Below are 25368 nucleotides of genomic sequence, written 5' to 3'. Positions count from 1 at the left end.
TGTAGGGGTGGGGGTAGTTTTTACTCCTCCCGTACTTTTTCTTGATTTTTGTGAAACTCAAATGTTAAAGCACTTAGCAAAACATAGGCACCCCTAATCTCATTCAAAACGGGTAAATGGTTCTTAAAATATGTGAAAAATTGTGTTTTTTATTTTTTTAAAATTTGATGCCCTCTAACGGACAAACGAAGCACTGTTGTGTAGAGGTAAGTTGGGTCCAATGGACTTAATTTGATTCCAAATATACGTAGTAGTTCTATATCTACGGAATATTGGGACACCCTGTATATACCTGTAAAATTTGTATAGTAGGTATTAAAACTTAACCCCAATAACTTAAGCTTCATTCGGAACCTCGCAATTAGTGGAATAAATTATTGGTTTCAATTAGCGTAGAAGTTTGTTCCTCTAATTTCAATGTAAGCATTAGTTCAGTCATTGGGGATTTTTGCTTGGAAAAAAGTCCGGAAGTTTTGCAACTTTGCAGGTTTATAGGTTTTGGGGTCCCTAACTAAAATCCATAAAATGCACATTTCCAGACTTGCCGCCGGCGCCGCCATCTTGCCAGGATGGAGCCCAAAATCGGTATTTTGTGAATATCTTGAAAACTATGCGTTTTTCGCGAAAATTTGAGGAGATCAAAATTAAAGAGAATAAAATTTCCTATAAAAAAGGTATTATGAAAATTTTCGCTAAAGTCAACCGTTTAGGCACAAAATCCCTGGAAATTTTACAATTTTGCGTAAAATATATATTCTGTATAGTCAATTTTCCGAAATCAAATGTCGATTAGGGTTCACTAAAACTAGTTTTAGTTTAGTTTCTTCAATTTTGTCATAAAACAGTGGCGTATCATTAATTCGCTCATTATTTTTTGAATAATTAATTTTAATTATTGAAAATGTGTACTTGTTTCCACACCACCCAAGAGGTAAGGTATATGGCGCGTTTATTTTAACGTGGTCTCCCCGGAGGCCTACTCCACTAGATAAATTAAAAACTTTTACTTATCTGCACAAGCCCGACGGATCTGGCTCATTGATGTCAAAGTCGATCGTATCTGCTGTGCTGGGCTCATCAAGGTGGTCTCTCAATACGTCCAACTCTTCATCTTCAGCCGCCAGAGGGATATCTAGAGGCAAGTCCAACTCCTCTTCATCGGATTCGTCGAGTGACACTTCAGTGACGTTGTCACAGGATTTCCCATTGCAGTATGCACAAATCATTGAACATTTTAATCTTGCTTTTCTGCATCCACAGGCTTTACCACAGTTGTTGGTTTTGCATTTACAGGATAAAAATGCCAACAGGGATTTTGGAGCTGGATCTTTCAACGTTGTGACTGGAGTACTGCCTGTTTTTGTTTTCTTCCAACCCCATTCTTTGGCATCTTTGGTACAACGCAACCAGACCAATGCTGAACCTGGTGGTAAGTTCGCAATGAATGCTGTCCAGCACGACAATTAATTATTCATAACTTAATGAGCGAATTAATGATACGCCACTGTTTCATGACAAAATTGAAGACACTAAACTAAAACTAGTTTTAGTGAACCCTAATCGACATTTGATTTCGGAAAATCGACTATACATAATATGTCATATTTTACGCAAAATTGTAAAATTGCCAGGGATTTTGTGCCTAAACGGTTGACTTTAGAGAAAATTTTCAAAAAGCCTTTTTTATAGGAAATTTTATTCTCTTTAATGTTGCTCTCCCCAAACCCAAATTTTCGCGAAAAACGCATAGTTTTCGAGATATTCACAAAATACCGATTTTGGGCGCCATCTTGGCAAGATGGCGGCAAGTCTGAAAATGTGCATTTTATGGATTTTAGTTAGGGATCCCAAAACCTATAAACCTGCAAAGTTTCAAAACTTCCGGACTTTTATCCAAGCAGGCCCCTTTTTTGATCCCCAATGACTGAACTACATTCAGAACGTTAAAATTAGTGGGAGGAATTTTTAATTAGTGGAAAAAAGTTAACAAATTTTCAACTTTCCACTAATTATACTTCAAAATTTGCGAGGAATGTCATTTTGGCCTTTGATTATCATCTGTCAAGAGAAAAACATAGTTAGAAATCAAAAGTTTATTGTTTTATAAACTAAATATTAGGCTTTCACTATGGAAACAATTGATTACCGCAAGCTGTTGCTAGGATATTCTATTCATTTTAATTGTGTTTTTTAGACATTGTGAATGACAAAAAACTAAAAACTATAAAGTGTAGTTGAAACCACTAATTTATTCCACTAATTGTGAGGTTCTGAATGAAGCGTAACACACAATAATTTGTTTGTTAATGAATGATGTTGAAGCTCAAATCAAATAAAGTAAAAGCTAAAGCCTATTAATAAGGGACAAAATAAAACACTGTAACAAAATAAAACTGGTAATCTATACATTTTAATGTTAATGAAAGGCGACAAGGCAAAAAGAAAAACTAGGGGAACGTTGGTGCAGCGGGGCTAGAATTAATTAATTCGTCAATTTTCCGGAAAACTACGGTCTCTATTTAACGCACGTCAAATACATATTTAATGGGAAAATATCGCTACTCGTGTTAATCGAGTTCTTTTTATTTTCCACTTTTGCCGCAATGATTTACACGATCGACAGATTTTTTTTTCTAAATTTATAAACTAAATGATTTATTTTTAGCAGTTATTTGACAAGATATCATATTTTCGTAAATTGCTTTATTTATTGTATATTTATTATCTTAATTTATATCATTAAACAGGGTTGTTCACCACATACGACACGGAGTATTGTAGCTAAACGATTAGATTTTTTCAAATTGTAAGTTTTCGGTTCGATGAAGGACTATTAGAGTTACAATTTAAAAATATTTTTACATGACACAGAGCGTCCCAAATAAATAAAAAATATCAAAGTTATATATTTTTCAATGGAATATCCTGTATATTATTACATTTTTAGTTTCTACGATTAAAATAAAGGTAAATTTGATTAAGGTTAATCACACTTAAACCTTACCGTTTTTGAAATATTTTCAATTTTGTGAAATGCAGTAAAAATTTTAAAGCTTCATTTCTCCAAGGGTGCCAAAGTTATTAATACTAAATATTTACTGAAGTTTATTTATTGATCAGTTATTGTGTTGCAATAATAAAAATAATACTACCTCATACAGAGTGTCTAAAAATTTACTCTAAATAATTACTATCTTTAAACGGCAATAACTTGTTTAATTTAAATGGAACATCCTATATATTTTAGAAGAATCAGATGCACAATTTAATTTTCTATCAAATTGTATTATACCATTTCTTAACTATCCTTTCAAGTTTTCGTAGAAAATTCATTTTCTTATAATTTACACCTCTTTATCAATATACACATGGAATATTGACATTTTAGATTGTTTTTAAAGCAAAAATGTATAAAACGTAGAGGTGCTAAAAACGATAATGTTACTAGCCCATTTGGATACATAAAGAAAACTATGTAAATCTTTATAAAAGAGTATACCATTAACTAAATATAAATATACCACAAGTATTTCCGCCCAAATACTAATTAATTACATACTTAATTGAATCATTTATTAACAAAGTTAATAAAAGATTCTAAATAAATGTAGATTTGAATCAGAAATATAATAAAAAGTTATGAAAATGAACGTCCCTGTTGTTATAAATAAGCATTCGTCAAAAAATGAAATAATATTTAAAGTGTTACTTTTTACCACACTGTCTAATACACATACAAAATTATTATTTTTTAGTATTTGGAGCAATTATTATTAATCAAAGCAAACAGTCTCATTATTATTAATCAAAGCAAACAGTCAATGTAGTTTGAATACTGGAATCATATTAATTGGTCCTCTTTAACAAATATTTAAACAGTTTATTCTTTATTTTTTAAATAAACCAAGTTTGTCGACAATATTAGTATCTGTACGCTTAAAAATTTGTTACATGAATGTAACAAATTTTTAATGAATGTTACGAATGAATTTGATCCAAGTGCATTTTTTACCATGTGTCTTAAAAAAATAAGACCGGAAACATCAAAACAAGAGAAAGAGTGCATCTACCAAGTACCTTATGAATGCGGTTAGTCATACATATGTTGAAGTGACAGAATGTCCTCTAAATGTACGATTTAACAGGCACAAAACACATGTACAGGGTGGGTCAAATTCGACGCTTTTAAATGGAAACACCCTTTTCTATAGCAGATAGACAAAAACTAATATCGGTATCTGGAGCTCAATTTTCATCATAAACATGATGGTAAAAACCGCACATCAATATCTGTTTCCGTTTCGGAGTTTCGGGGTGTTTTTCAAAAATGTGCATTTTTAACAAATCGCTGTAACTTTTTTGCTATGGAAAATTTTGTATTTCTATGAATACATTTCCAAAGCACCTTTTTACGTAGAATTTAATGGTTTAAGTATAATTTTTTTTAAATTAATAATTTAAGAGTTATCAACAGAAAAATTGATTTTTTATTTGAGAATTTATCTTCGAAATACAGAATTTTTAAAAGTTCGGCACTTTTAACTAGTAGGCTTTGGACCCCTTATTGATGATATGCCCTTAATGGAACTCGAAAACATATTTTTCCAGCAAGAAGAGGTAGCGCCTTAGAACGCTGAAGTTATCAGTCAATTTTTGCAGCCAATTTCAAGAATAATTGAATAGCTAACCAAGATCCCAGCCGTTGGCCGTCGAGGCCACCTGACTTAGTGCCCATGGATCTAATCCTATGGATATATTTGCGGAAGAATAAAGGTTCCTTATTCTTCCGTATAATCTAGACAAGAATTAGAAATACTTAGCAGTTATGAGAGGGTATCTTTCACCCCCACTGAGTTAATAAATTCCGCAAGAAATCGGCCCCGTATGTCCATAACAGAAGATGGTCGATATAACAGAAGACGTTATTGTTATTAGATATAGTTTAAATGTGTTGATGTTGGTTAAATATATTTTAAATTGTTATAAAATTCTGCATCTCTCATAGCAAATATTATTTTCGTTTTAATTGATTCTCACAGCTAGAATTTTTTTGCATTAGGTACAGCTGGTGCCGTTCAAAGCCTACTTAATTAAAGCGGGCGAATTTTTATATACTCTATATCTCGAAGAGGAATCGAACAAAATATCAAGTGTGTTATATTTTTGGAAAGGTAATTTTAAATTCTTTTCAATAAATTAAAAATATACAGGGTGTCTCATATAAGAAATCAAATTTTCTGTTGATAATTCTTAAATTATTAATTTTAAAAAAATTATACTTAAACCATTAAATTCTACGTAAAAAGGTGCTTTGGAAATGTTTTCATAAAAATACAAAATTTTCCATAGCACAAAAGTTACAGCGATTTGTTAAAAATGCATATTTTTGAAAAACACCCCGTAACTCCGAAACGGTAACAGATATCGATATGCGGTTTTCACCATCATGTTTTTAACAAAAATTGAGCTCCAGACACCGGCATTAGTTTTTGTCTCTCCTTTTTATCTCCTATAGAAAAGGATGTTTGCATTTAAAAGCGTCGAATTTGACCCACCCTGTACAAATATGTGAAACAATGAAGTCAGGTATTGGTATACGTAGGTAGTTGCCAGATTTAAATGTCCGAAAGTCGGACAATCAATAATTTTATTAAAATTTCTAGGAATGTTTTGCCGCCATATCTATGGCTTTTAACAGAAAACGTCCGAATTTCGTATGGCCGAAAACTAGGAGTTTATTTCATATAAAGTCATTTCGTTATTAATCCAAGTTCATCCTTGATTTAACTTGTTTTCATGCTTTACCTGTTGTTTGTGTTATTTATTATTATATTATGAAGTTTATATCGCTCGGGTCACTTTTCATATAGCACCGAAGCGAAGGTGCGAATTTCAACAATATGCACTACTGACTGGTCCAAATTTACCCTTGATGCAAGTAGTTCAGCATCAAGACCGTTGGTCGGTAAATGTTTGGGAACGAATTCTAGGATGGGGTATGATTGGACTTTTTTAATCATCTGAATGAAATAAACTATCCATAATTTCTAAGAGATGAATTGCCAATTTTGTTAGGGGATCCATCATGATGAAATTGCAGCATGATGGTGCAATTGTGCCGCGTATTTTACTATGAATGTGTGGAGCTTCTTGGATACCACTTACTTTAGTAGATAGAGGCGTTGGAGCGGCATATTTCCATGGCCAGCTAGGTTATCGGATTCAATATGCCTGGATTTTTATTTATGGGGTCGAATCAAGAACGAACAGGGATAAATAACAATTAAATGGCATTAAAATTAAATTAAAATGTATGTTTTGATATTTTGACGTGACCAATTTACTTCTTTTTGTTTCCTAGCCTACTAATATAATTTGTAGACCTTATAATCATAGGCGACAGCCTAATATGATTTATTTTCTTAATACCTCCCGTTAGAGAGAAGATAGAAAGTTGCGGTTTGCGCTGATATATGGAAATGTGCTCTATATAACTGTGCAAAAAGAAACATAGACTGCTATTTATTTTTTTTTATGCAAACCCGCAATATCTGCTATGATGTCAAACAGCGCCCTCTAGCTACCATGAAGAAATCATGACAAAATTTATACCGGAGATCATTAAGGAAGGAAAGCTCTTTTAAACAAGCCCTAGTTTGTTTAAATCGGCATAGAGATAAGAGCAAAATACGATATACCATAAAAATTACAAGTTTCCCATTAACTACAGTAGCAATATTTAAAATACCTCTTCACCTGCGTAATTTTCAGAAAAATCCTGTTTTCTGATTGGCCATCACAGATACGCCCTAGCGGACATTTTTCGACCTTGAAAATAATTTCCAGCAATTTTTCTTGGTCGATTTACTTACTAGAATGTTTTCCCCAAAGTTATACCACGGTTATACGATAAGTAGTTTCTGAGATACAACCGGGGGCGGCGCACGCGCCGCGCCGCGCCGGCCGGCGTCCTTTCTCAGTTGACTACCCGCTACTTATCTGAAGTTCAAATTAATAAAGATAATGAAGCTCCGATATTCTTTTAATATCATTAATTTAGTTAGGGATAAACATACCTTATAAAATATTAACAACAAGTGAAGTTTCATGATCTTACAATATTTATTCTGCAAAAAAGGAAAATGTTTCGTTATTAACAAGATGTCGGCTGAAAAGCGAGCGACGTTAAATTTTATCGGTTTTTATGTTCCGAAATATCGCCTATTAGATCCGCGTATGAATATTTTACGGCTCGTAGCGGTTATACGAGGCTTTTCACCCTCTTATGCGCAGGGATGTATAAAGGTCACATATTTTTATTTTATTAAATTCACTCCAGTAGTATCCGTGAGAGTATTTCCGTATATATAAAAGAGTAAAACTGTTAGTTAGTGACAAATTTGGGTAGCTACATTAAGGTATCTGTGATATACTATTTTATAATATATTACTATATGTTTATTATTTTTTGTAAATTTAAAAAAATGGAATGAGAAAAAACGTCCCAAACATTTTTTTCCGTTAGGCAAATTTGTTTTACCATGTAACGAAAATTTATTTTCGTTGTGCTTGCCTTCGGATTATTTTACTTTTAAACGAGGTTTTTACAGTTTGCAATTTTACTCGCATCGACACTCGGCCTTCCAGTACCATACTTTTTCCCCGTTGGATGTTGTGCGTCGGATACTAGAATTAGATAAACGTTCAATTCGTTAATCAATTGTTTATGATGATTATCGTATATATATAATTTAATATTATATTTATTATTATTATGTTAATATATAATCAGTATATATATTATTGATTGATTAATTGAAAATATATTTTTTATCGTTCTTTAATAATTCTCAATGGTACTTAGCAAAGTTGAACTTATTATTTGGATTTAAATATGTTTTTGTTCAACGATTATAAATTAAGTTGCTCTTTTCATGGATCGTGCCATCCATCACGAGAATCCATGGAGTACCAAATTACACCAAATGGTACGGTGTACAAAATACTGCAGACTGTAAAACACCGTAGATTGTTTTAGGCAATTCATAATACAATAGTTGCAATTTTTGGTTGCCTACCTACTGTTTGAGATTCATTTGTTTATTTTTAACAGAGGTTAAGTGAATTTTCCTTGTTATCAGTGCTAATTGATTAAGATGCAATTGTTTCCTTGATTTTTAAGGTATGTAAGGAGTCGTTAAGTATTATTTTTATTAGTAGTTGAAATTTTACCGAGAATTAGTTTAACAACGCATGACTATTTTTAATTCGATCTGATATGTCAAGATTTTCGGGAGAAGGGGTATGGTTAATATAAAACTAAAAATTTTAAAATTTTGTCTTCTTCTCTTCTTATCTCTGCTCTGGTCATTTGGTCATTATTCCAATTTGTTTGATATTTTATTTTTTCTTCAAGATTGCATGCTGAAGGTACGATTTTATTTGATTTTACTATCTGGTTCTATTTAACAATTTATTTTCAGCAATTATTTCAGTGCTTTTTAGTAGCCTTAATATAAGGCTACCTATTGTTTTTTTTCAATTGTTTTTTATATATCATATAGCTACAGTTTTTTCTCATAAGAGCACGTGCTTAGACGTATCGTAAGATAGTTTTCTAGTCTATCTTTCGAGTTATAAATAACTAATTATTGTCTTATTTTTTCTACCTATATATAATATACGGAGACGCCACAACGTGGAACAGGAACACAGACAGGTGTTCGATACAGAGTCAGGCTGTCCGAGAGAACCAACTGCTGCAGGAGTACGATCAGGAAGATCCCAGGAAAAGCAGGCCTTTGGTAAGTAAAGCTTTTATAATTTCATTATTAACGACTATAGTCATCTTTGAAAAAAACTTTACTTGCCAGAGGGTGGCTTCTCCATACCTGGACCCTGTAGTGGTTATTTTTCTCGTTTGACTCCTCGACAGATAAGATTTTTCTAGTTTTTTTTTCTCGCCTTATCTGTCAATTAATTTCTTATTAATAATATTTTTTTTTATAATTTAAATCATCGTCTCTTCGTATTGCATTTTTTTTGGATTTTGTTTTTTAGCACGTGCAAAGCAATAAATAATTGTCTGATGGAACCACGTTTTTTTAAAATTTATCTAATAGAATCGTACCTGTAGTGTGGTAGTGGTCTTGATATTTTTTTTATTAAATTGATTTTACATTTTTTAGAGAGAGAGACAGAGAGAGGGAGATACATTTTATCTTTACCTATTTTTAAAATAATTTGGACGAACTATTTAATTCTTAACTTGATTTAAACGGTTATAGCCAGATTTCAAAATTTATTCAATTAAATTAAAATTTTATTAAATTTACTTATTACTATTAAATTTTCAAGTTGATAGTAGAATTTTGTCTGTTATTCATAATTTTTTTATTGGTTGGCTTTTAGAGAAGACTAACAATTTATTGGTTAAATACCAATTTGTTTCTGATGCCTTTCGGCTTTTGTATTTTAAAATTGATCAATTTTAATTTTAATTTTAAAGCTAGCTTTAATTTTTATTCTTATTAGTAGTAATTAGATTTAATTTAAATATTGTTAAGGTAAATAACTATACCTTTGATCTAAATTTTAATTTACTGTCATTGTACATTTTATTGGCCACAACAGACAGTCGACTTGGTATTGTTGAACACTACCACATAACTGGGTACTTAAACATTATTTCGAATAGCCATACTGCTGTTTATTATCTTCTAGGAAGATACGAGAATTGATCCTCCCCATAAGTAGCTCACGCACTGAGACTGGTGGAGTCTCACAAGCTCTCCAACGTTAGCCGAACAGTTACGCTACCCACCAGCGGACGAGTGCAGCGAAGAGGGTGAGGCCTTTCTTCCAACCAACGAACCAACAGAAGCAGATGAAAATTTAAGTATCCCAGTTACATTGTATCTAACCTTATATAGTCAAGACTGTCACAGCCAGCCAATTGTATTAGTATAAGTTAGAATATAAGTAGTATTTTGCAAAAAGATCTTGTTTTATTTAATTCCAAAGCATACTTCTAAATTCATCAACATCCAGAATTTTGTGGGTTATAACCAGTAAAATACCGCTCGCAAGTTGGTCTACGTCGTTGCGTTGGATTAACGCAGCGGTGTATACAAAAAATAACTATTTTATTTTGCACTTACGGATTAAAAATCCATGTAGAATTTTTAATGAAGTGTAACCGTGCAATCCTACCGACTGAGCCACTTATATAATTTTTTTACAACTACAGCGTAAATTGGTGATATGACTTATTGGGATTGAAATGGTCGCATAACTCATAGCTTGCATCTTTAATATCAACATCGCCATCGTTTTCAGCTTATCCAACCATTTCCAATTATGGTTATTGCCTCCCTCACATACTCTCTTTGTAGTATGGGCCCATTGTTGTCTATTATGGTCTATGCGGGCCCAAGTTATCCCTGCTAATTTCCTAATATCATGGTCTCATCTCAGGTTGGGTCTTCCTCTAGATCTATCTATATCTATCCTCGTGGGTACCATGCTGTAATTGTTGTGGTCCGTTGTCCGTTATCCGTTGTCCGTCCTTCTTGTCAGGTGTCCTGCCCATTGCCACTTGAGAGATTTGACTTTATAGGTAACATCTATATATATACCTGGGTCTTTTGTCGTATCCACTCTATTCTTTTACGGTATCTCTTAATTATTCCCACCAAATTTCGTTCATGGAGCGTTGTTTGACCTGCAGTTTCCTTATGATGTCCATTTTAAGTGTCCAGGTTTCGCATGCATATGCATAGGTCATGACTAGAACTAAGTACACATTGGTCGAATGTTTTCTTCTTTAGATAAAGTGGCATTCTAGATTTGAATATGATTGAGATTCTTCCATGAGTCTTCCACGCTAACTTAATTCTTCTGTTGATTTCTGGTAGTAGAGATCCCGAGCTGTGTATTAGTTGTTCCAAATATATATATTCTTCTACTATTTCCAGTGTTGTGTTATTTATTAGAATGTCTCTGTTTTAGTCTAAAAACAATAAATAACATAACATAATAAATAGCAATAAATAACATAACATAATAAATAGCAATAAATAACATAACATAATAAAGTAGTTTTATTCGATGATTGGACTTAGATGATTTTGTTTTCGATATCTCAATTTTTTTTTAAAACGTAGAATAAATATTGTCAGCTGAGCAAAAGATATAATAAAATAAACTTCTAATTCGCTGAGTGACTTGAATGCTGAATCAGAATCAGAAGCGGTTTTAAAACACAATTTTCTCATTAAATATCGATTTTAGGTATTGAAACAAAAGCAAAAAAGATAAAACAAAACCTTGTTCGATTATGATACAAAATTCAGAGTGTTCCATTTAAAATAGTGGAGAAAAATACTATATTTAGTTTTGACACGCTCTGTCATCAAACAAAATTGCAAATTTGGGTATACCGAATACACTATTATACCGGGTGCGTCTCAAAAGTCGCTCAACCCTATAACTTTTTTATTTTTTCAGATAAAAAAGCGAGTTTTGGTGTGTTAGTATATGACATAAATTAGGATTGATTGACGCATTCAATTGTTTTTGGTCACTTCCTGTTTAACCGGAAATGACTACAAGTTTTGATTTTTAAATGGCACCCTCCGTATTTTTTTACTTTATTCGATAGAAAATTACATTTTGAATAGAATGACATATCATATGTTAATTTTTGACATTCTGGCTTAGTAAAAATTGTATTTAAAGATTCAATCTAGAGAGTGCCATGGCCATATTAAAAACACTAATTCTTCATCAAGGAGCCTTGGAAAAATAGATTTAATCGTATAATGTTTTTAGTGTCTTGGCCAATTAGAAAAGTCTTAAATCGTATTTTTAATTATATCTCAATTTTTTCAAATGGAACGAGGGTGGCTCATTAGCATATTTGGAAAAAGCATTTTTTACGAATAATTTGATACCTCACACTTGGTATTTCAAGTCAAATTTTTGTTACGAACCGCAAGTTATAATTTCAAATAAACCATATGCGAAAATGTCAAAAGTTGACGTATGATATGATTGAGTGGCATTTTCTATCGAATAAAGTAAAAAAATACGGGGGGTGCCATTTAAAAATCAAAACTTGTAGTCTTTTGCGGTTAAACAGAAAGTGACCAAAAACAATCGAATGCATCAATCATTCCTTATTCTAACCTACCAAATCTCGTTTTTAACTAAAAAAATAAAAAAGTTATAAGGGTGAGCCACTTTTGAGACGCTCCCGTATAGTAGGTACTCCCTAAATAAATTCTTCGCTTTTAGAATTTTAGGAAGGATTTAAACAAGCAGTATATTTAGTTCCATTTAAAAATATAGAACTTTGGTTTGAAAACCAAAATATTCCATTTACGAGTAAAACCAAAATATTCCATTTAAAAATATACAACTTTGGTTTGAAAATATGTTTGAATCACCCTGTATGCCGACAAAAATATTTTGAAAATGTGCTTTACCATTACCCCTATATTATGTATAAAAATTGAAGTGGAATTCACAAACCAAAAACCTAATATAGAGTTCGGAAGACTCTATATTAAGTTTTTGTACTAATATATAGAATTCGGAGTTTTTCATTCACACTGTAATTATTATTAAATCTATTCATTTTACTACGTACCCAACCCTGCCTTTTGCCTTATATGTATATTTTTCTAATAACGGCTTGCGAATAAAACGATATTCCTGCCCCCCACGAATCTCCTTAAGTGTTATGTAATGCGGCGGAAGTGTTTCGGGCGGGGCGGTCGCCCCCTTCCACACAGCCGTTTGTTTTACGTCGTTTATTCGAATATAATAGGGGGCCGTAAATTCTAGGAAAGCCTCGGCTTCTTTCCCTAAAAAATAGATGCAGATTCATATATGTGTTGCGGTAGGGAAGCTATGTTATGTGCTTACCATTTGCAAAAGTGGAAAGTGCTCTTTCTTATTAAAATATACATATGATTCATACGCCATCATGTGCAATTGAAATACTGGAGAACAAACAAAAGTACAATAAAATAAGTTAAATAATGTAACAGATTATACAGGGTGGTTCAAAGCAAATGCCAGTTGTTTTCATGGACAATTTAATCTTTAAATAAATATCAACATATTCGTTGATATTAGAAAAATAGTTCTTGAACAAAATAATATCGAATTGTAAGGCTGACTCATTGGTACACCAGCCTGAAGAAAATTCTCTTACTCCAGACTATTCCATATGCAAAATGAACATCAAAAGAACAAGAAAAGATCAATAGACTAATACGCAAAAAATATAATATTAAAATTACCTTCAAATCTGGAATGACTCTAAGAAGCGTCTTAACAGGCATAATGAACGGATCCACAGAATCTTCACAAAAATCTATAACAACTTTAGCAATCCAAGTATGGAAATCTCACGATATGGTAACCACTTATCAAACGCACCAATGCACGCATTTTCATTGGACAACCTCACTTTCACTAAAAATAGATGTAGATTCATATGTGTTGCGGAAGGTAAACTTATGTTATATATGTGCTTGCTATTTACACAATAGTGAAAAGTGTTCTTTCTTATGAAAATATACATACTAATATGATTCGTACACCACTATGTACATACATACATACAGCCGTTACTCGCTGACGAATATTCGACACACATAAAGAAGATGGTCACGCAAGGCGTTTTCTTTCATGAGCTTTTCTGTGACTAAAAAGCCCGATACGTGATGTTATCTGCCTATCGCACTCCGGACATTCAAAAATCTCATTGCTTTGTTGCCTCTTTACTTTTTGGTTGTCGCTGTTAACTGAGTTTACAACTCTTCTCCATTGAGTTCTATTGTGAGCAGCTTTTTCCCACTCTATGTTCTGCATGTTAATCCCCTTTAAGTTTTCGTGGAAAATGTCCTTGTACCTTTTCAGTTGTCCACCGGGCCTCCTCTTACCGTCTACAAGCTCACCATAAAGCAGAGATTTTGGTATGCGGTTTTCTTGCATTCTGCATACGTGACCAGACCATCTTAAGCGGGATTTTGTGACCATGACTTCAATACTCTCACAGTTAGCTTTTTCAAGGACCGATATGTTTAAGACATAATGGAACCACCGGATTCTTAAGAGTTGTCTAAGGTGTCTCTGTTGCAACTTGTTTAATGCGTTCATGTGTCGGCGGTACGGCATCGGCACCCAGGTTTCACTCCCATATAACATGGTGGGGATTATAATTGCTCGGTACACTGCAACTTTTGTTTTTGTACTCAAGGCATGATTGTAGAAAACCCTGTCTTTTAATTTCCAGAATGCTCTTGAGGCGCTACTAATCCTGTGCTGAATTTCAGAATCAATATTGGCCTTTTCCGAAATCAAACTGCCAAGGTAATTGAATTCCGGCACATATTCCAATAGTGCTTCTCCGATTTTTATAGCATTGTTGTAATCTTCCGGGGGAATGCACATGATTTTAGTTTTGTCGATGTTTAGCTTAAAGCCCAAAGCCTCGTATGCCCAGGTATGTGTTCAACATTTCTTGCAATTGTTGTACCGTGTTTGCAACTAGAGCGCAGTCGTCAATGTATTGAAGTTCTGTGATAAATTTTGTAGGTACGTGTTTTTGCCCTGAGTCTTTTTATGTTGAACAGACCGCCGTCATATCTGTATCTAATGCTCAATCCTCCCTCCTGCAGTTTGCTGTCCACTATAATTGAGAGCGCTGCCATGAATATGTTGAATAAGAGAGGCGCTAAGACACATCCCTGTCTACTCCTGTATTTGTTAGGAATGGGTCGCTCAGTGATCCATGATGTGACACTCTTGACTTTTTGTTGTTATGGAGGCTTTTACACACTGTAAGAAATTCATTGGGTACTCCAAACTTTTTCATAATTGCCCAAAGCGCATCTCTGTTCACAGAGGCGAAGGCTTTTGTTAGATCTATGAATGCAACATAAAGTTTAGACTGTTGCTCTTTTACTTTTTCCTGTAGTTGACGGATGGAAAATATGGAATCGACCACATGTGTGTGAAACACCACTATGTGCAATTCAGCCGTAAGTAGTTATCTCAAACCGAAGTACATTAAAATAACTTAAATAATGTAATAGATTATACAGAAGAGTTCAAAACAACTGCGAAAATCTTTAAGGGGTGATTCACTGGTAAAAATAATAGGTAGTTTGTTGTATAAACATTGGGTCAGGAACCAACCACTAGTACAAAATGGCAGAAAAATAGTGTTTTGATTTTATTATTGGCTCCTGTAGATAGGGTAACTAATCGTCCGGCGGATAGGGTTATCTAAATCCGGACAAATCACGGAGATAGGTAAGTTGTCCCGAATCGTCAAAAATTAACTATTATACCTACTTATCCCGGAAAGCGCCAACAAAATAATAATTATTCCATCACAATTTTTAGATTTACCTTCGTTTGTTTATATCTAATTATTTAGTTTGTTTAATTTAGTTTCCACGCACTATTACCAAAAATGTGGAATAGAAATTGTTAAAATATCAACCTTTCCGATAACTAGTATCACCCTTGAACATTGAAGTAAATAAAGTTTATGCTTCTTTAACATATTACTACAGCAAAAAATATGACTTTAATCAAAAATTACTATTTTACTTTAGTTTGGTTTAAAATTAATAATAACCATCTAGCAAAGAATGAAAATGAAATAATAGGTACGAGGATCTATACTAATATATAAAATCCTAAAGTGACTGACTCACTGATTAATCACGATCCTGCTTAAACCACTCAACGTAATAATAACTCAATTTTGGCATACAGGTTGATTCTAGGGTATAGAGGTTCGACAAGAAGGGATTTTTCGAAATTCCAGTTCCAAGGCGGTGAAACCACCCCTCAAATATTACAATATTTTTTATTTAAAAAAAGGTCAAGGTTGAAAAAACGCCTAAACAGGTATATTTTATTTTGTTTTTTTACATATTTTAAGATATTTTAAATATTTATACAGGGTGTTTCGAAAAATCTGGTCATTGATTAATCACGATCCTGCTTAAAGCGCTTGACGTAAAAAGCTGATTTTTGGAAAACGGATTGACTTTAGGCTGTGCTTTAGGGTATAGATGTTTGATAGAAGGGATTTTTCGAAACTCCAATACTAAGGGGGTGAAACCACCCCTCAAATATTGATTAATAAGCTGATTTTTGGCAAACGGATTGACTGTGGGGTGTAGAGGTTCGATAGGGAGGGGTTTCTCGAATCTCAAATTCCAAGAGGGTGAAAACGCCCCTCAAATATTGCAATATTTATTATTTAAAAAACGGTTAGTCTTTCGGGAAAATGCTTGGACACGCATAATTTATAAAATTTTATCCAGTTTGTATGTTAATGGAAATTCTTGCTTTGCTTTATAATCACCATCAGTGTCGGATACAGAGGGGGCCCATGGAGCCAAGGCCCCCCTCAAATCTATAAACTGGGTTAAATATTAGGCTTTTGGGTTAAAAATTGCGCTATAAAAAGCATATTCTACATTACATTTTATTTCGGCCCCCTAAAATAAATTCCTGTATCCGCCCCTGATTACCATTACAAATGATTAATTCCACGCGAACGAAGTCGCGGGTACACGCTAGTTACCATATAAATTCTTTTTTTTTACAAAATTCAACCGGAAACCCATTTGAAAAATTCAACGGAAATTTTATATTTTTTTTTATTTTTCTCTAAAACGGTATGGAAATTTCGAAATGTAAAAACGATATTAATCTTTTTAGAACAAATAATCTCTCTCAAAAAGTTGATAATAAAAGAGTGTTTCCTCTTGTAAAAACGATCCGGGGACAAACTATACAATAACTGAAAGCTTTTATTTTTTATAAGTAACTACCAAGTACTAACCAGTAAGTGAATGAATAGTCACGTCTCGACAGGATACATTAACCTAGCTATGTAACAGATTGAAAATAGTGATCAAATCACAACTTTAAATCACCCGAATCACCGGTATTAAAAAATCATGAAACTATTAGCATAGAATCAGGGGCGGATACAGGAATTTATTTTAGGGGGAGCCAAAATGAAAAGCAATGTAGAATATGCTTTTTAGGGCGCCATTTTTAACGCAAAAGCCTAATATTTTACACAATTCACAGACTTTAGGGGGGGGCCCATGGGCCCTCCCCCTGTATCCGCCACTGCATAGAATAATGTAGTTTTGTGGTAACTACATTATTCTATGCTGTTAGTCAACAGTATAGTTTAAAAATCACGTTATTGCTCGTTCTGAAGGTAGGTTCATATGCACGCGAATTACGAATATTGAATATTATTGTTATTGGGCGATTTCAAAAAAAAACAGAGGCAGAAAGATTGATAGAAAGTTGTTTTAATATTTTGAAAATTCGCATAATTTAAAATATGGGGGCGGCAATATTGAAACTGATTTAATTTTTCCGAATATTGGCTGCGAATTTTAGGACGTAAGAATTTACTAGTATAAAACAAGGAGAAAAATAAATGGGTACACGTGTAATATTCTGATTTATAAAAGAAATAAGTATCCAATATCTCCATTCATATATATCGCAATAAACTTACGGTAATGTAGAGATAGGTTAAAAAGGTTAGTTTAACTTGAGTCTAAACTTACTTTAAATAAAAACAATGTTAGCTTACGTGCCTTACTTTATATCCTGCCGCAGAATGCACAACAAATTATCTTTCCAGGAACTTCGTAAAGCGAAACAATTCCTCGCTCCGCTACAGGTAGAAGATATTTATCCAACGAGCCGAATCCTATGCATAATAATCATACCGCATTCGCCACAAGTGGTTCCTCCGTCGGTGCATTTACTGAATATTTCAGGAACGCATACGTACAGACGTGTCATAGAAAGTTGCTCTTTGATCAGAAGCGTACCAGGAAATCTTTCAGGGAGATGAGATTATAATTAAATTTTAACATATCATCACAGATAAACTCCGCACCATATGGGACTTTTTATTTATTGAGTTGAAATTTGATGGAGAAATTTGCTAGATCAAAGACAGGCGAAAAAGTTCATAATCGAAAATTCGTCATCTTAAGGTACTTTAGCATTTCCCTGGTTTTGCATTGTTACCAGTTCAATTTTAATTGAAAAATAGATGCAGTTTATCTTAATTTACTTAAAATCGGTTTGTCCAAAATTGTTCAAATTTGGCATGTGTATTCAGCATACGCAGATATTTAAAAAAACTATTTACGACTTTGCTGAAAAATTAATAGGGGAACCAATATTTGGACAGTTCAAAATTTGCATAGGATTTCCTATATTTCATATACTCCAACGACGATGCACCATCCGGTATATTAAGAGGTATTAGCCCTAATATTTTTTCAGTATAACAGAAGAAAAATATAAATGAAATCACATATGTCCAGATATAAATCCAGATATAAACTACTCAAAACAATTATCGCATATTTTCTAAAAAAAAATATTAATTTGAAAAACAAGACACTTTGAATTTGCTGACTTACGATTTTAAATACACACACCGCAAAAATCTAGGGATATTACAATTTTATCCAGCCATCGTCAGTAATTATATTATTTGCATCTCTGATATAATAAAATTAAAATAAAGAAATAGTTTACAGGACGTATTGGAAATAAAAATGCGAAATTTACCGAATTTTTCAAATTTACCTAGATTTTTATTGAACTCAAAAAAATACACACCTTTTTTTTTATTCCAAACTGTGAATTAAAAAAAAAGACAAAACCATTTTTACTTAATAAAGGGTATGGTCTCCCCTACTGTTCATTACAGCCCTACATCATCTCTCCATGCTCCTGATCAGGTTGTCGATCTCTGCTTGAGGTACAGCCTGCCACGCTGCATTCACAGCCCGAACCAGATCCCTACGAGTTTCACGAGTCATACCCATTCTCAAAATTCTTCTTTGGACCGCATCCCATATGTGCTCGATGGGGTTGAGGTCAGGAGATTGTGCCGGCCAGGGTAAGATGTTTAATTGATGAGCATTGATAAACTCACTTACCACTCTGGCTGTATGAGGCCGTGCATTGTCATGCATGAGAATGAAGTTTCTCCCAAAATCATTGGCATATCTAAACACACGACAGGCTCAAGAATTAAATCACGATATGTGATTCCTGTTAGAAACCTTTCAAGAAAAACGAGATCGGTTTTTCGGCCTAACTGAACTCCTCCCCAGACCATAACTGTTTCACCTTGATAAGGGTGCACTTCCTGAACATGATCCAACCGAATAAAATTTCCCTGTTCTCTCCATACTCTAAGCCTTCTCGAATCCGGATGAATTCCAAAGCGTGACTCATCCGTGAAGAGAACATTGGCTCATTGTTCATTCGACCACTAAACATGATCTTGAGCCCACAAATATCGTACCTCTCGATTTTCTCTCGTTAAGGGTTGAGCTCTCCAGGGGCGTCTACTTCTTAAAACTTGTCCTTTATTACACTTGACCTCTCTTAATCTATTGCGAACAGTGTCAGGACTAACAGGTTACATTATGTGTTTCCTGGAGAATTAAACTAAGCTCTGGTGCTGTAAGAGTCGGTCGGCGTCGAGCATTTAATTGTAAAAAATGATCTTGCTGAGGGGTAGTAATGCGATGTCGCCCTGTTTGCCTTTCAGCAACATCACCACTTTCACGATAGCGTGCACTTAATCGTGATATTACACTTTGCGTTGTATTTAATGCTCTAGCTACGTCGAGTTGGCGCATTCCAGCTTCGAGCATACCCATGGCCCTTAGCATTTCGTCTCTGTTAAGATGTCTACGCTCCATAATGTCGTTTAATACTAAACAGAGTTATTTGAATGAACTCTGGCCAGTTATCATAAAAACATAGCCAGTACATGTTAAATTCGAACAATTGATGCTGGGTGCTTTTTATATATTTGACAAAAAATGCACAAACACTTCTGCAAATATCCCAAATTTAGAAATAACTATAGTGTGACTACTTCGTTTCAATCGAAGTAGAAAGAATCGGCCTACAAATATGTGGTTGTTTATTCAAAACATTTATTTTTAACTTTAATAAAATGATATCCCTAGATTTTTCCGGTGTGTGTAGTATGGATACTGTGAAGGGAAATTCGATACAATAAGCTTACGCGCTAACCGGTAATTTTTAGACGGCCGACTATTTTGTTGCAAAAGTGAAAACAATACATACTTCTGAAGTCGATCGCCCGACTATTTGATTGCATGTGAGCGCGACTCCATAAGAATATATTGGTTACAAATATGCAACTAAATAGTCGGCCGATTAAAAATTGCCTGTCAGCGCATAGCCTAAGGTTACGCAATGTAATCAAATATTGGGCCGATCGGCTCCATAAGAATGTATTTTTTCATTTTTGCAACTAAATAGTCGGCTGACAAAAAATTACATGTCAGTGCGTACCCTAATTATCGTAAAAAAACTCACAAGAGAAGGGCAGAAAAATGCATGCTTCATTTAGAAATATGTAATAATTACTTTTATTCAAATATGCGATAATTATTGTTTTGAGTAGTGTATTATCTAAATATATTATATATTGTTTTGGTAAAGAATAAAACAACGGTATGGTAATTAAAATACCAATTGATGTTGAAATAATATTCTTTAACGGGATTTCAGTACGTAATTAATTTGAGTTTAATTCATCGTTTGAACTGACAATTCTATAATTAAACTTTAATTAAATTATTCACAGAAAATTACTGATTGGAAATATGTAGTGATTTCACAACCTTATGTAACAAAATCTTCCAACTTCAATAATGCCGCTAAATATCCAAGCTTTTAAATAGTTGGATACGCAATTTTCAGCTTTTTTCATAAGTTTTATGATGCCCTCCTTATTTTCCTTATACTTTTACAATAATCTGATAAAAAAATTACCTTGGAAGGTGTTCAAAACAAAATTATAAATGTTATTTTATAAAAATTCCCAATTTTTAAAATGCAAAACTCATATTTTCTTTTAATTTGAATCACTATAAAAAATAACAACAAATTTTTAGTTGTCTACCGGGTCGGTATTTTAGATTTTAGGTACCGATTTTCGTGTGTTCGTGCAATGAATATGCCCAGTATAATAGAATGTACTGAATAAAAAAAGAAGAGTAGCAAGTAGCAAGTATTTTCTCAAGCGCATTAAATCTAGCATCTGATTAAGTGATTAAGTAATAAAATAATTTGAGTTTTTCTCTCTCCGACACGATAGAGAGAGAACGCATTCGGCGGAAGAGAGATGCAGTTACGCTACGGCAAATCTGATTAAAGGAAATTTGTGTGCTGTCCACTGCGCATCGAGGGGCGTCTCTTATTTTATATTTCTCACGTCTCTAGCTATACTTGTTAAGTTGTACACTACTTGCTACTTACCAAGTACTTTGCAAGTACTCGGCAAGTATCGCGTAGTGAGTAGCCGGCTTAAAATTGTTTCTTCAGACGCGTTGAATGTAAAGCCGGCTACTCACTACGCGATACTTGCCGAGTAGTTGCAAAGTACTTGGTAAGTAGCAAGTAGTGTATATGAAGACTTGCATAGATTCGGTGATTTACTTGCACTTCCCGTCGGCGGTCGGAAAACAGTCGCAAGTCAAAGGCGCCGAGTCGAGTATTTTGAAACTTCTTTGTGCGCTCTACATTACGTGGTCTTTAGTGTGTTCGAGTCCATATGAGGTTATGTTTGTGATTAAAAATTTGATTTTTAATTGATAGATATGGAGTGGACCAATGAAATAACTCTACAGTTTTTGGATATTTATCAGAAGGAACCTATTATTTGGGATCCATCACATAAACTACACAAAAATAGAAAAGGAGTATACGATGCTTGGAAACGCATGCACATTAATTTTTCATCAGAAGTCGGCTGAGAAGTCACCCTAGATGAGTTGAAAAAGAAAAAAAGACTCTCTCATGGCCACATTTCGTAATTGCAAGAGCCAATTAAAAAGCAGCGTGAAAAGTGGTGCTGGTACGAGTGGTCTGTACACCCATCTCTACTGTTATTCAAAGATGTTACCCACCATCTTCTCTGTTTGCGTTTCTTTTTTCGATATTTGAGTAAAAGATAACCACAACTTAATGTTATAAAAGCAGCTAAAGGTGTCACATCACCACTTTCGTCCATCTTCTACCGCGACTCGCGAACACGACTTTTACTTCCCGAAAAAATTGAAACTTTGCGAGGTGCACGTAATGTATATAATTTACTTGAACTCGGACAATTACTTGCCAAGTTTTATTCAAGTCAAGTTACTTGGCAAGTAACACGTAGTGAGTAGCCGCCTTATCTAGTACCCCCCCCTATCCACCTCTTAATAGAAGAACGAGCTGAGAGATACAACAAGATACCGAAAGATACTGCAAGAGCAAATTTGATGCACAAATGGCAAGAAGAGTCCACAAAAACACAAATAAGAATAGTAACTCCATATATCTATTCAAAACACTTAACAAATTTTTATACTTCGCAAACTAGAAATCACAACAATCCATCAAGCTCAGGACGAGTTTCTATTACACAATTTACAAAAATATACTTATTACAAGAAATGCAAAAAGAAATACGACAGTTTATTTTTTATAAACAGCTTATTTCCTATTAATCACGCTCGCATAAAAATAATGACAGTTCATAAAAATTCAGTTCAAAATAAATGCCAAGTGTCAGAACGCTCTTTTGTCGTCGATGGACATAAAAAGCGATCTTGGCCTTTCGCGCCGCATTTGAACCGCCAAAATCCACGTGCTTTGAGGAAAAACTTATTTGTGAGATTTTTCAAAAAAAACTTATCCAAGAAAAATCAATGTAAAACTATTAAAAAATTATAAATAACTATTTTCAAAGTACTAAAAAAGATATTCCAATTTTACTTAACGTTGATTAACTTAGAAAATAAAATATAGCTCTAATTTGTGTTGAGTCGTATTATATTGCAAAGAATTATATATTTTTTTAAAAGTTTAAACTAGTAATTAATAATTAGGAAATGTGTTGTTATTGTTTTGAAAACTATCGCACCAGCAAAAATCAAATAGAATAATAGCGGTTAAGCAAAGAATTTGAAAATAAAAAAACTATTATACGGCGAAAAATCAGGTGGTTAGAAGTAAACCTGTTAAAAAATTTAAAAAAAACTTCAGTTAACAATCGTAATTTCCTTTTTGAAATATAAAGCATCAGAAAAGATATAATTAATAAAATTTATGTCACTTACTCCCACTTAATATGGCACTGCAACCTGCAACTGACAAAAAAGTCCACAAAAACGCAAATAAGAATAGTTAGTAACTCCATGTCTATTCAAAACACTTAACAAACTTCGCAAACTAGAAATCACAATAATCCATCAAGCTCAGCAAGAGTTTCTATTACACAATTTACAAAAATATACTTATTATAAGAAATACAAAAACAACTACGACAGTTTATTTTTTGTAAACAGTTTATTTCCTATTAATCACGCTCGCATAAAAATAATGACAGTTCATAAAAATTCAGTTCAAAACAAATGCCAAGTGTCAGAATGTTCTTTTGTCGTCGATTGACATAAAAAGCGATCTTGGCCTTTCGCGCCGCATTTGAACCGCCAAAATCCACGTGCTTTGAGGAAGAACTTATTTGTGAGATTTTTCAAAAAAAAACTTATCCAAGAAAAATCAATGTAAAACTATTAAAAAAATGTAAATAACTATTTTCAAAGTACTAAAAAGGATATTCCAATTTTACGTAACGTTGATTAACTTAGAGAATAAAATATAGCTCTAATTTGGTGTTGGGTCGTATTATATTGCAAGGAATAATATATTTTTTAAAGTTTAAACTAGTAGGTAATTAATAATTAGAAAATGTGTTGTTATTGTTTTGAAAACTATCGCACCAGCAAAAATCAAATAGAATAAAAGCGGTTAAGCAAAGAATTTGAAAATAAAAAACTATGATACCGCGAAAAATCACGTGGTTAGAAGTAAACCTGTTAAAAAATGCAAAAAAGGCTCTGTTAACAATCGTAATTGTATTTTTGAAATATAGAGCATCAGAAAAGATTTAATTAATAAAATTTATGTCACTTACCCCCACTTAATATGGCACTGCAACTGACAAAAAAGTCCACAAAAACGCAAATAAGAATAGTTAGTAACTCCATGTCTATTCAAAACACTTAACAAACTTCGCAAACTAGAAATCACAATAATCCATGAAGCTCAGGAAGAGTTTATATTACACAATTTACAAAAATATACTTATTACAAGAAATACAAAAGGAAATACGACAGTTTATTTTTTGTAAACAGTTTATTTGCTATTAATCACGCCGGCATAAAAATAATGACAGTTCGTCAAAATTCAGTTCAAAACAAATGCCAAGTGTCAGAACGTTCTTTTGTTGTCGATTGATATAAAAAACGATGTTCGACTTTGTGTCGCATCATTTCAAACCGGCAAAGTTGGCGCGAATAGCAAACCGCGACCGCATGTGACTGGCGGCCGGCCGGCTCATTCGATGAATTCGCGAAGTGTGCCTCGGTGGTTGCCAGCGCGACGTTGCCAGTTCCGCATCCAGCGACGGTCTGTGGTGGAAAGCGCGCCAAGCCAAAAGCTCTTCTGACTTCTGAAACGGAGGCCGTCGCGCGCGCTATCTTGCTCATTTTGCGGTCGTCACCGAGCAATTTGCATTCGGCGGCGATCAACGATTCTCTTTCTGTCCCTTCGCTTCGTTTTCCCCCAGAGGGGCAGGGGCGCGCCTCTCCTCTAAATATTTTAAAATATTTGCCAGAGAGAGCGTTTTCGTTAGGGTAATATTTATAAATTTGACATTTAAATGCCGTTTGATAGAGGAATATATTTCACATAAAATCGAATACGATGAGATTTAAATTCTGTGTAATACATTTTTATTTTCCAATGTAAAAGTTTTGAAGGAACCAAAAGTTTTCTTAAAGCCAAACCATGTCAACAAGTCTTAAATAAGGGCAAATATTTTTAAGGGTATTATATTTCGACCTCAGAAACACGTCTATGAGGTTTTTTGTGAAAAAAAATTGAAAATATGGATTTTTTGGAAAATATTTTTGGATTTTTTTTTAGGTTTTAGTTAAAAAGGCGAAGAGCTCCTTCTTTTTCAAGATATTTTGACCACGTTTCGTGCTGAATGAAACCCATTTGCCCATCAATGGCGAAAAAATCGTGCGATTTAAATGGACTTCGTTATGTCGATAGATTGGACCGAGGATTGGACCAAGGCCAACTTGACCGTGTACCACACTTGTCACTGTAACAGTTAGTTTTGACTTAATAAACGTCAAAAGTTGATGTCGTCCGATCGCTATGGTGAGCGACCC

The 25368-nt window shown here is 33.6% G+C and overlaps 1 protein-coding gene across 1 annotated transcript in view; it reads right to left on the bottom strand.

Moving 5' to 3' along the window:
• LOC115880085 (limbic system-associated membrane protein-like) overlaps window positions 1-24173 on the bottom strand; it is a 548835-nt gene extending 524662 nt beyond the window's left edge. Inside the window, exon 1 of the mRNA XM_030897216.1 lies at window positions 24101-24173. Coding sequence (XP_030753076.1) covers window positions 24101-24173 — 73 coding nt within the window. The remainder of the gene's footprint in view (window positions 1-24100) is intronic.
• Window positions 24174-25368: the final 1195 nt, after the last annotated feature.

This window comes from Sitophilus oryzae, unplaced genomic scaffold, assembly GCF_002938485.1.
Source record: "Sitophilus oryzae breed Bouriz unplaced genomic scaffold, Soryzae_2.0 scaffold_1614_pilon_pilon, whole genome shotgun sequence".
Classification (NCBI taxonomy): domain Eukaryota; kingdom Metazoa; phylum Arthropoda; class Insecta; order Coleoptera; family Curculionidae; genus Sitophilus; species Sitophilus oryzae.
Note: the sequence above shows the minus strand (reverse complement) of the source record. Positions and strands in the feature narration are given on the sequence as shown.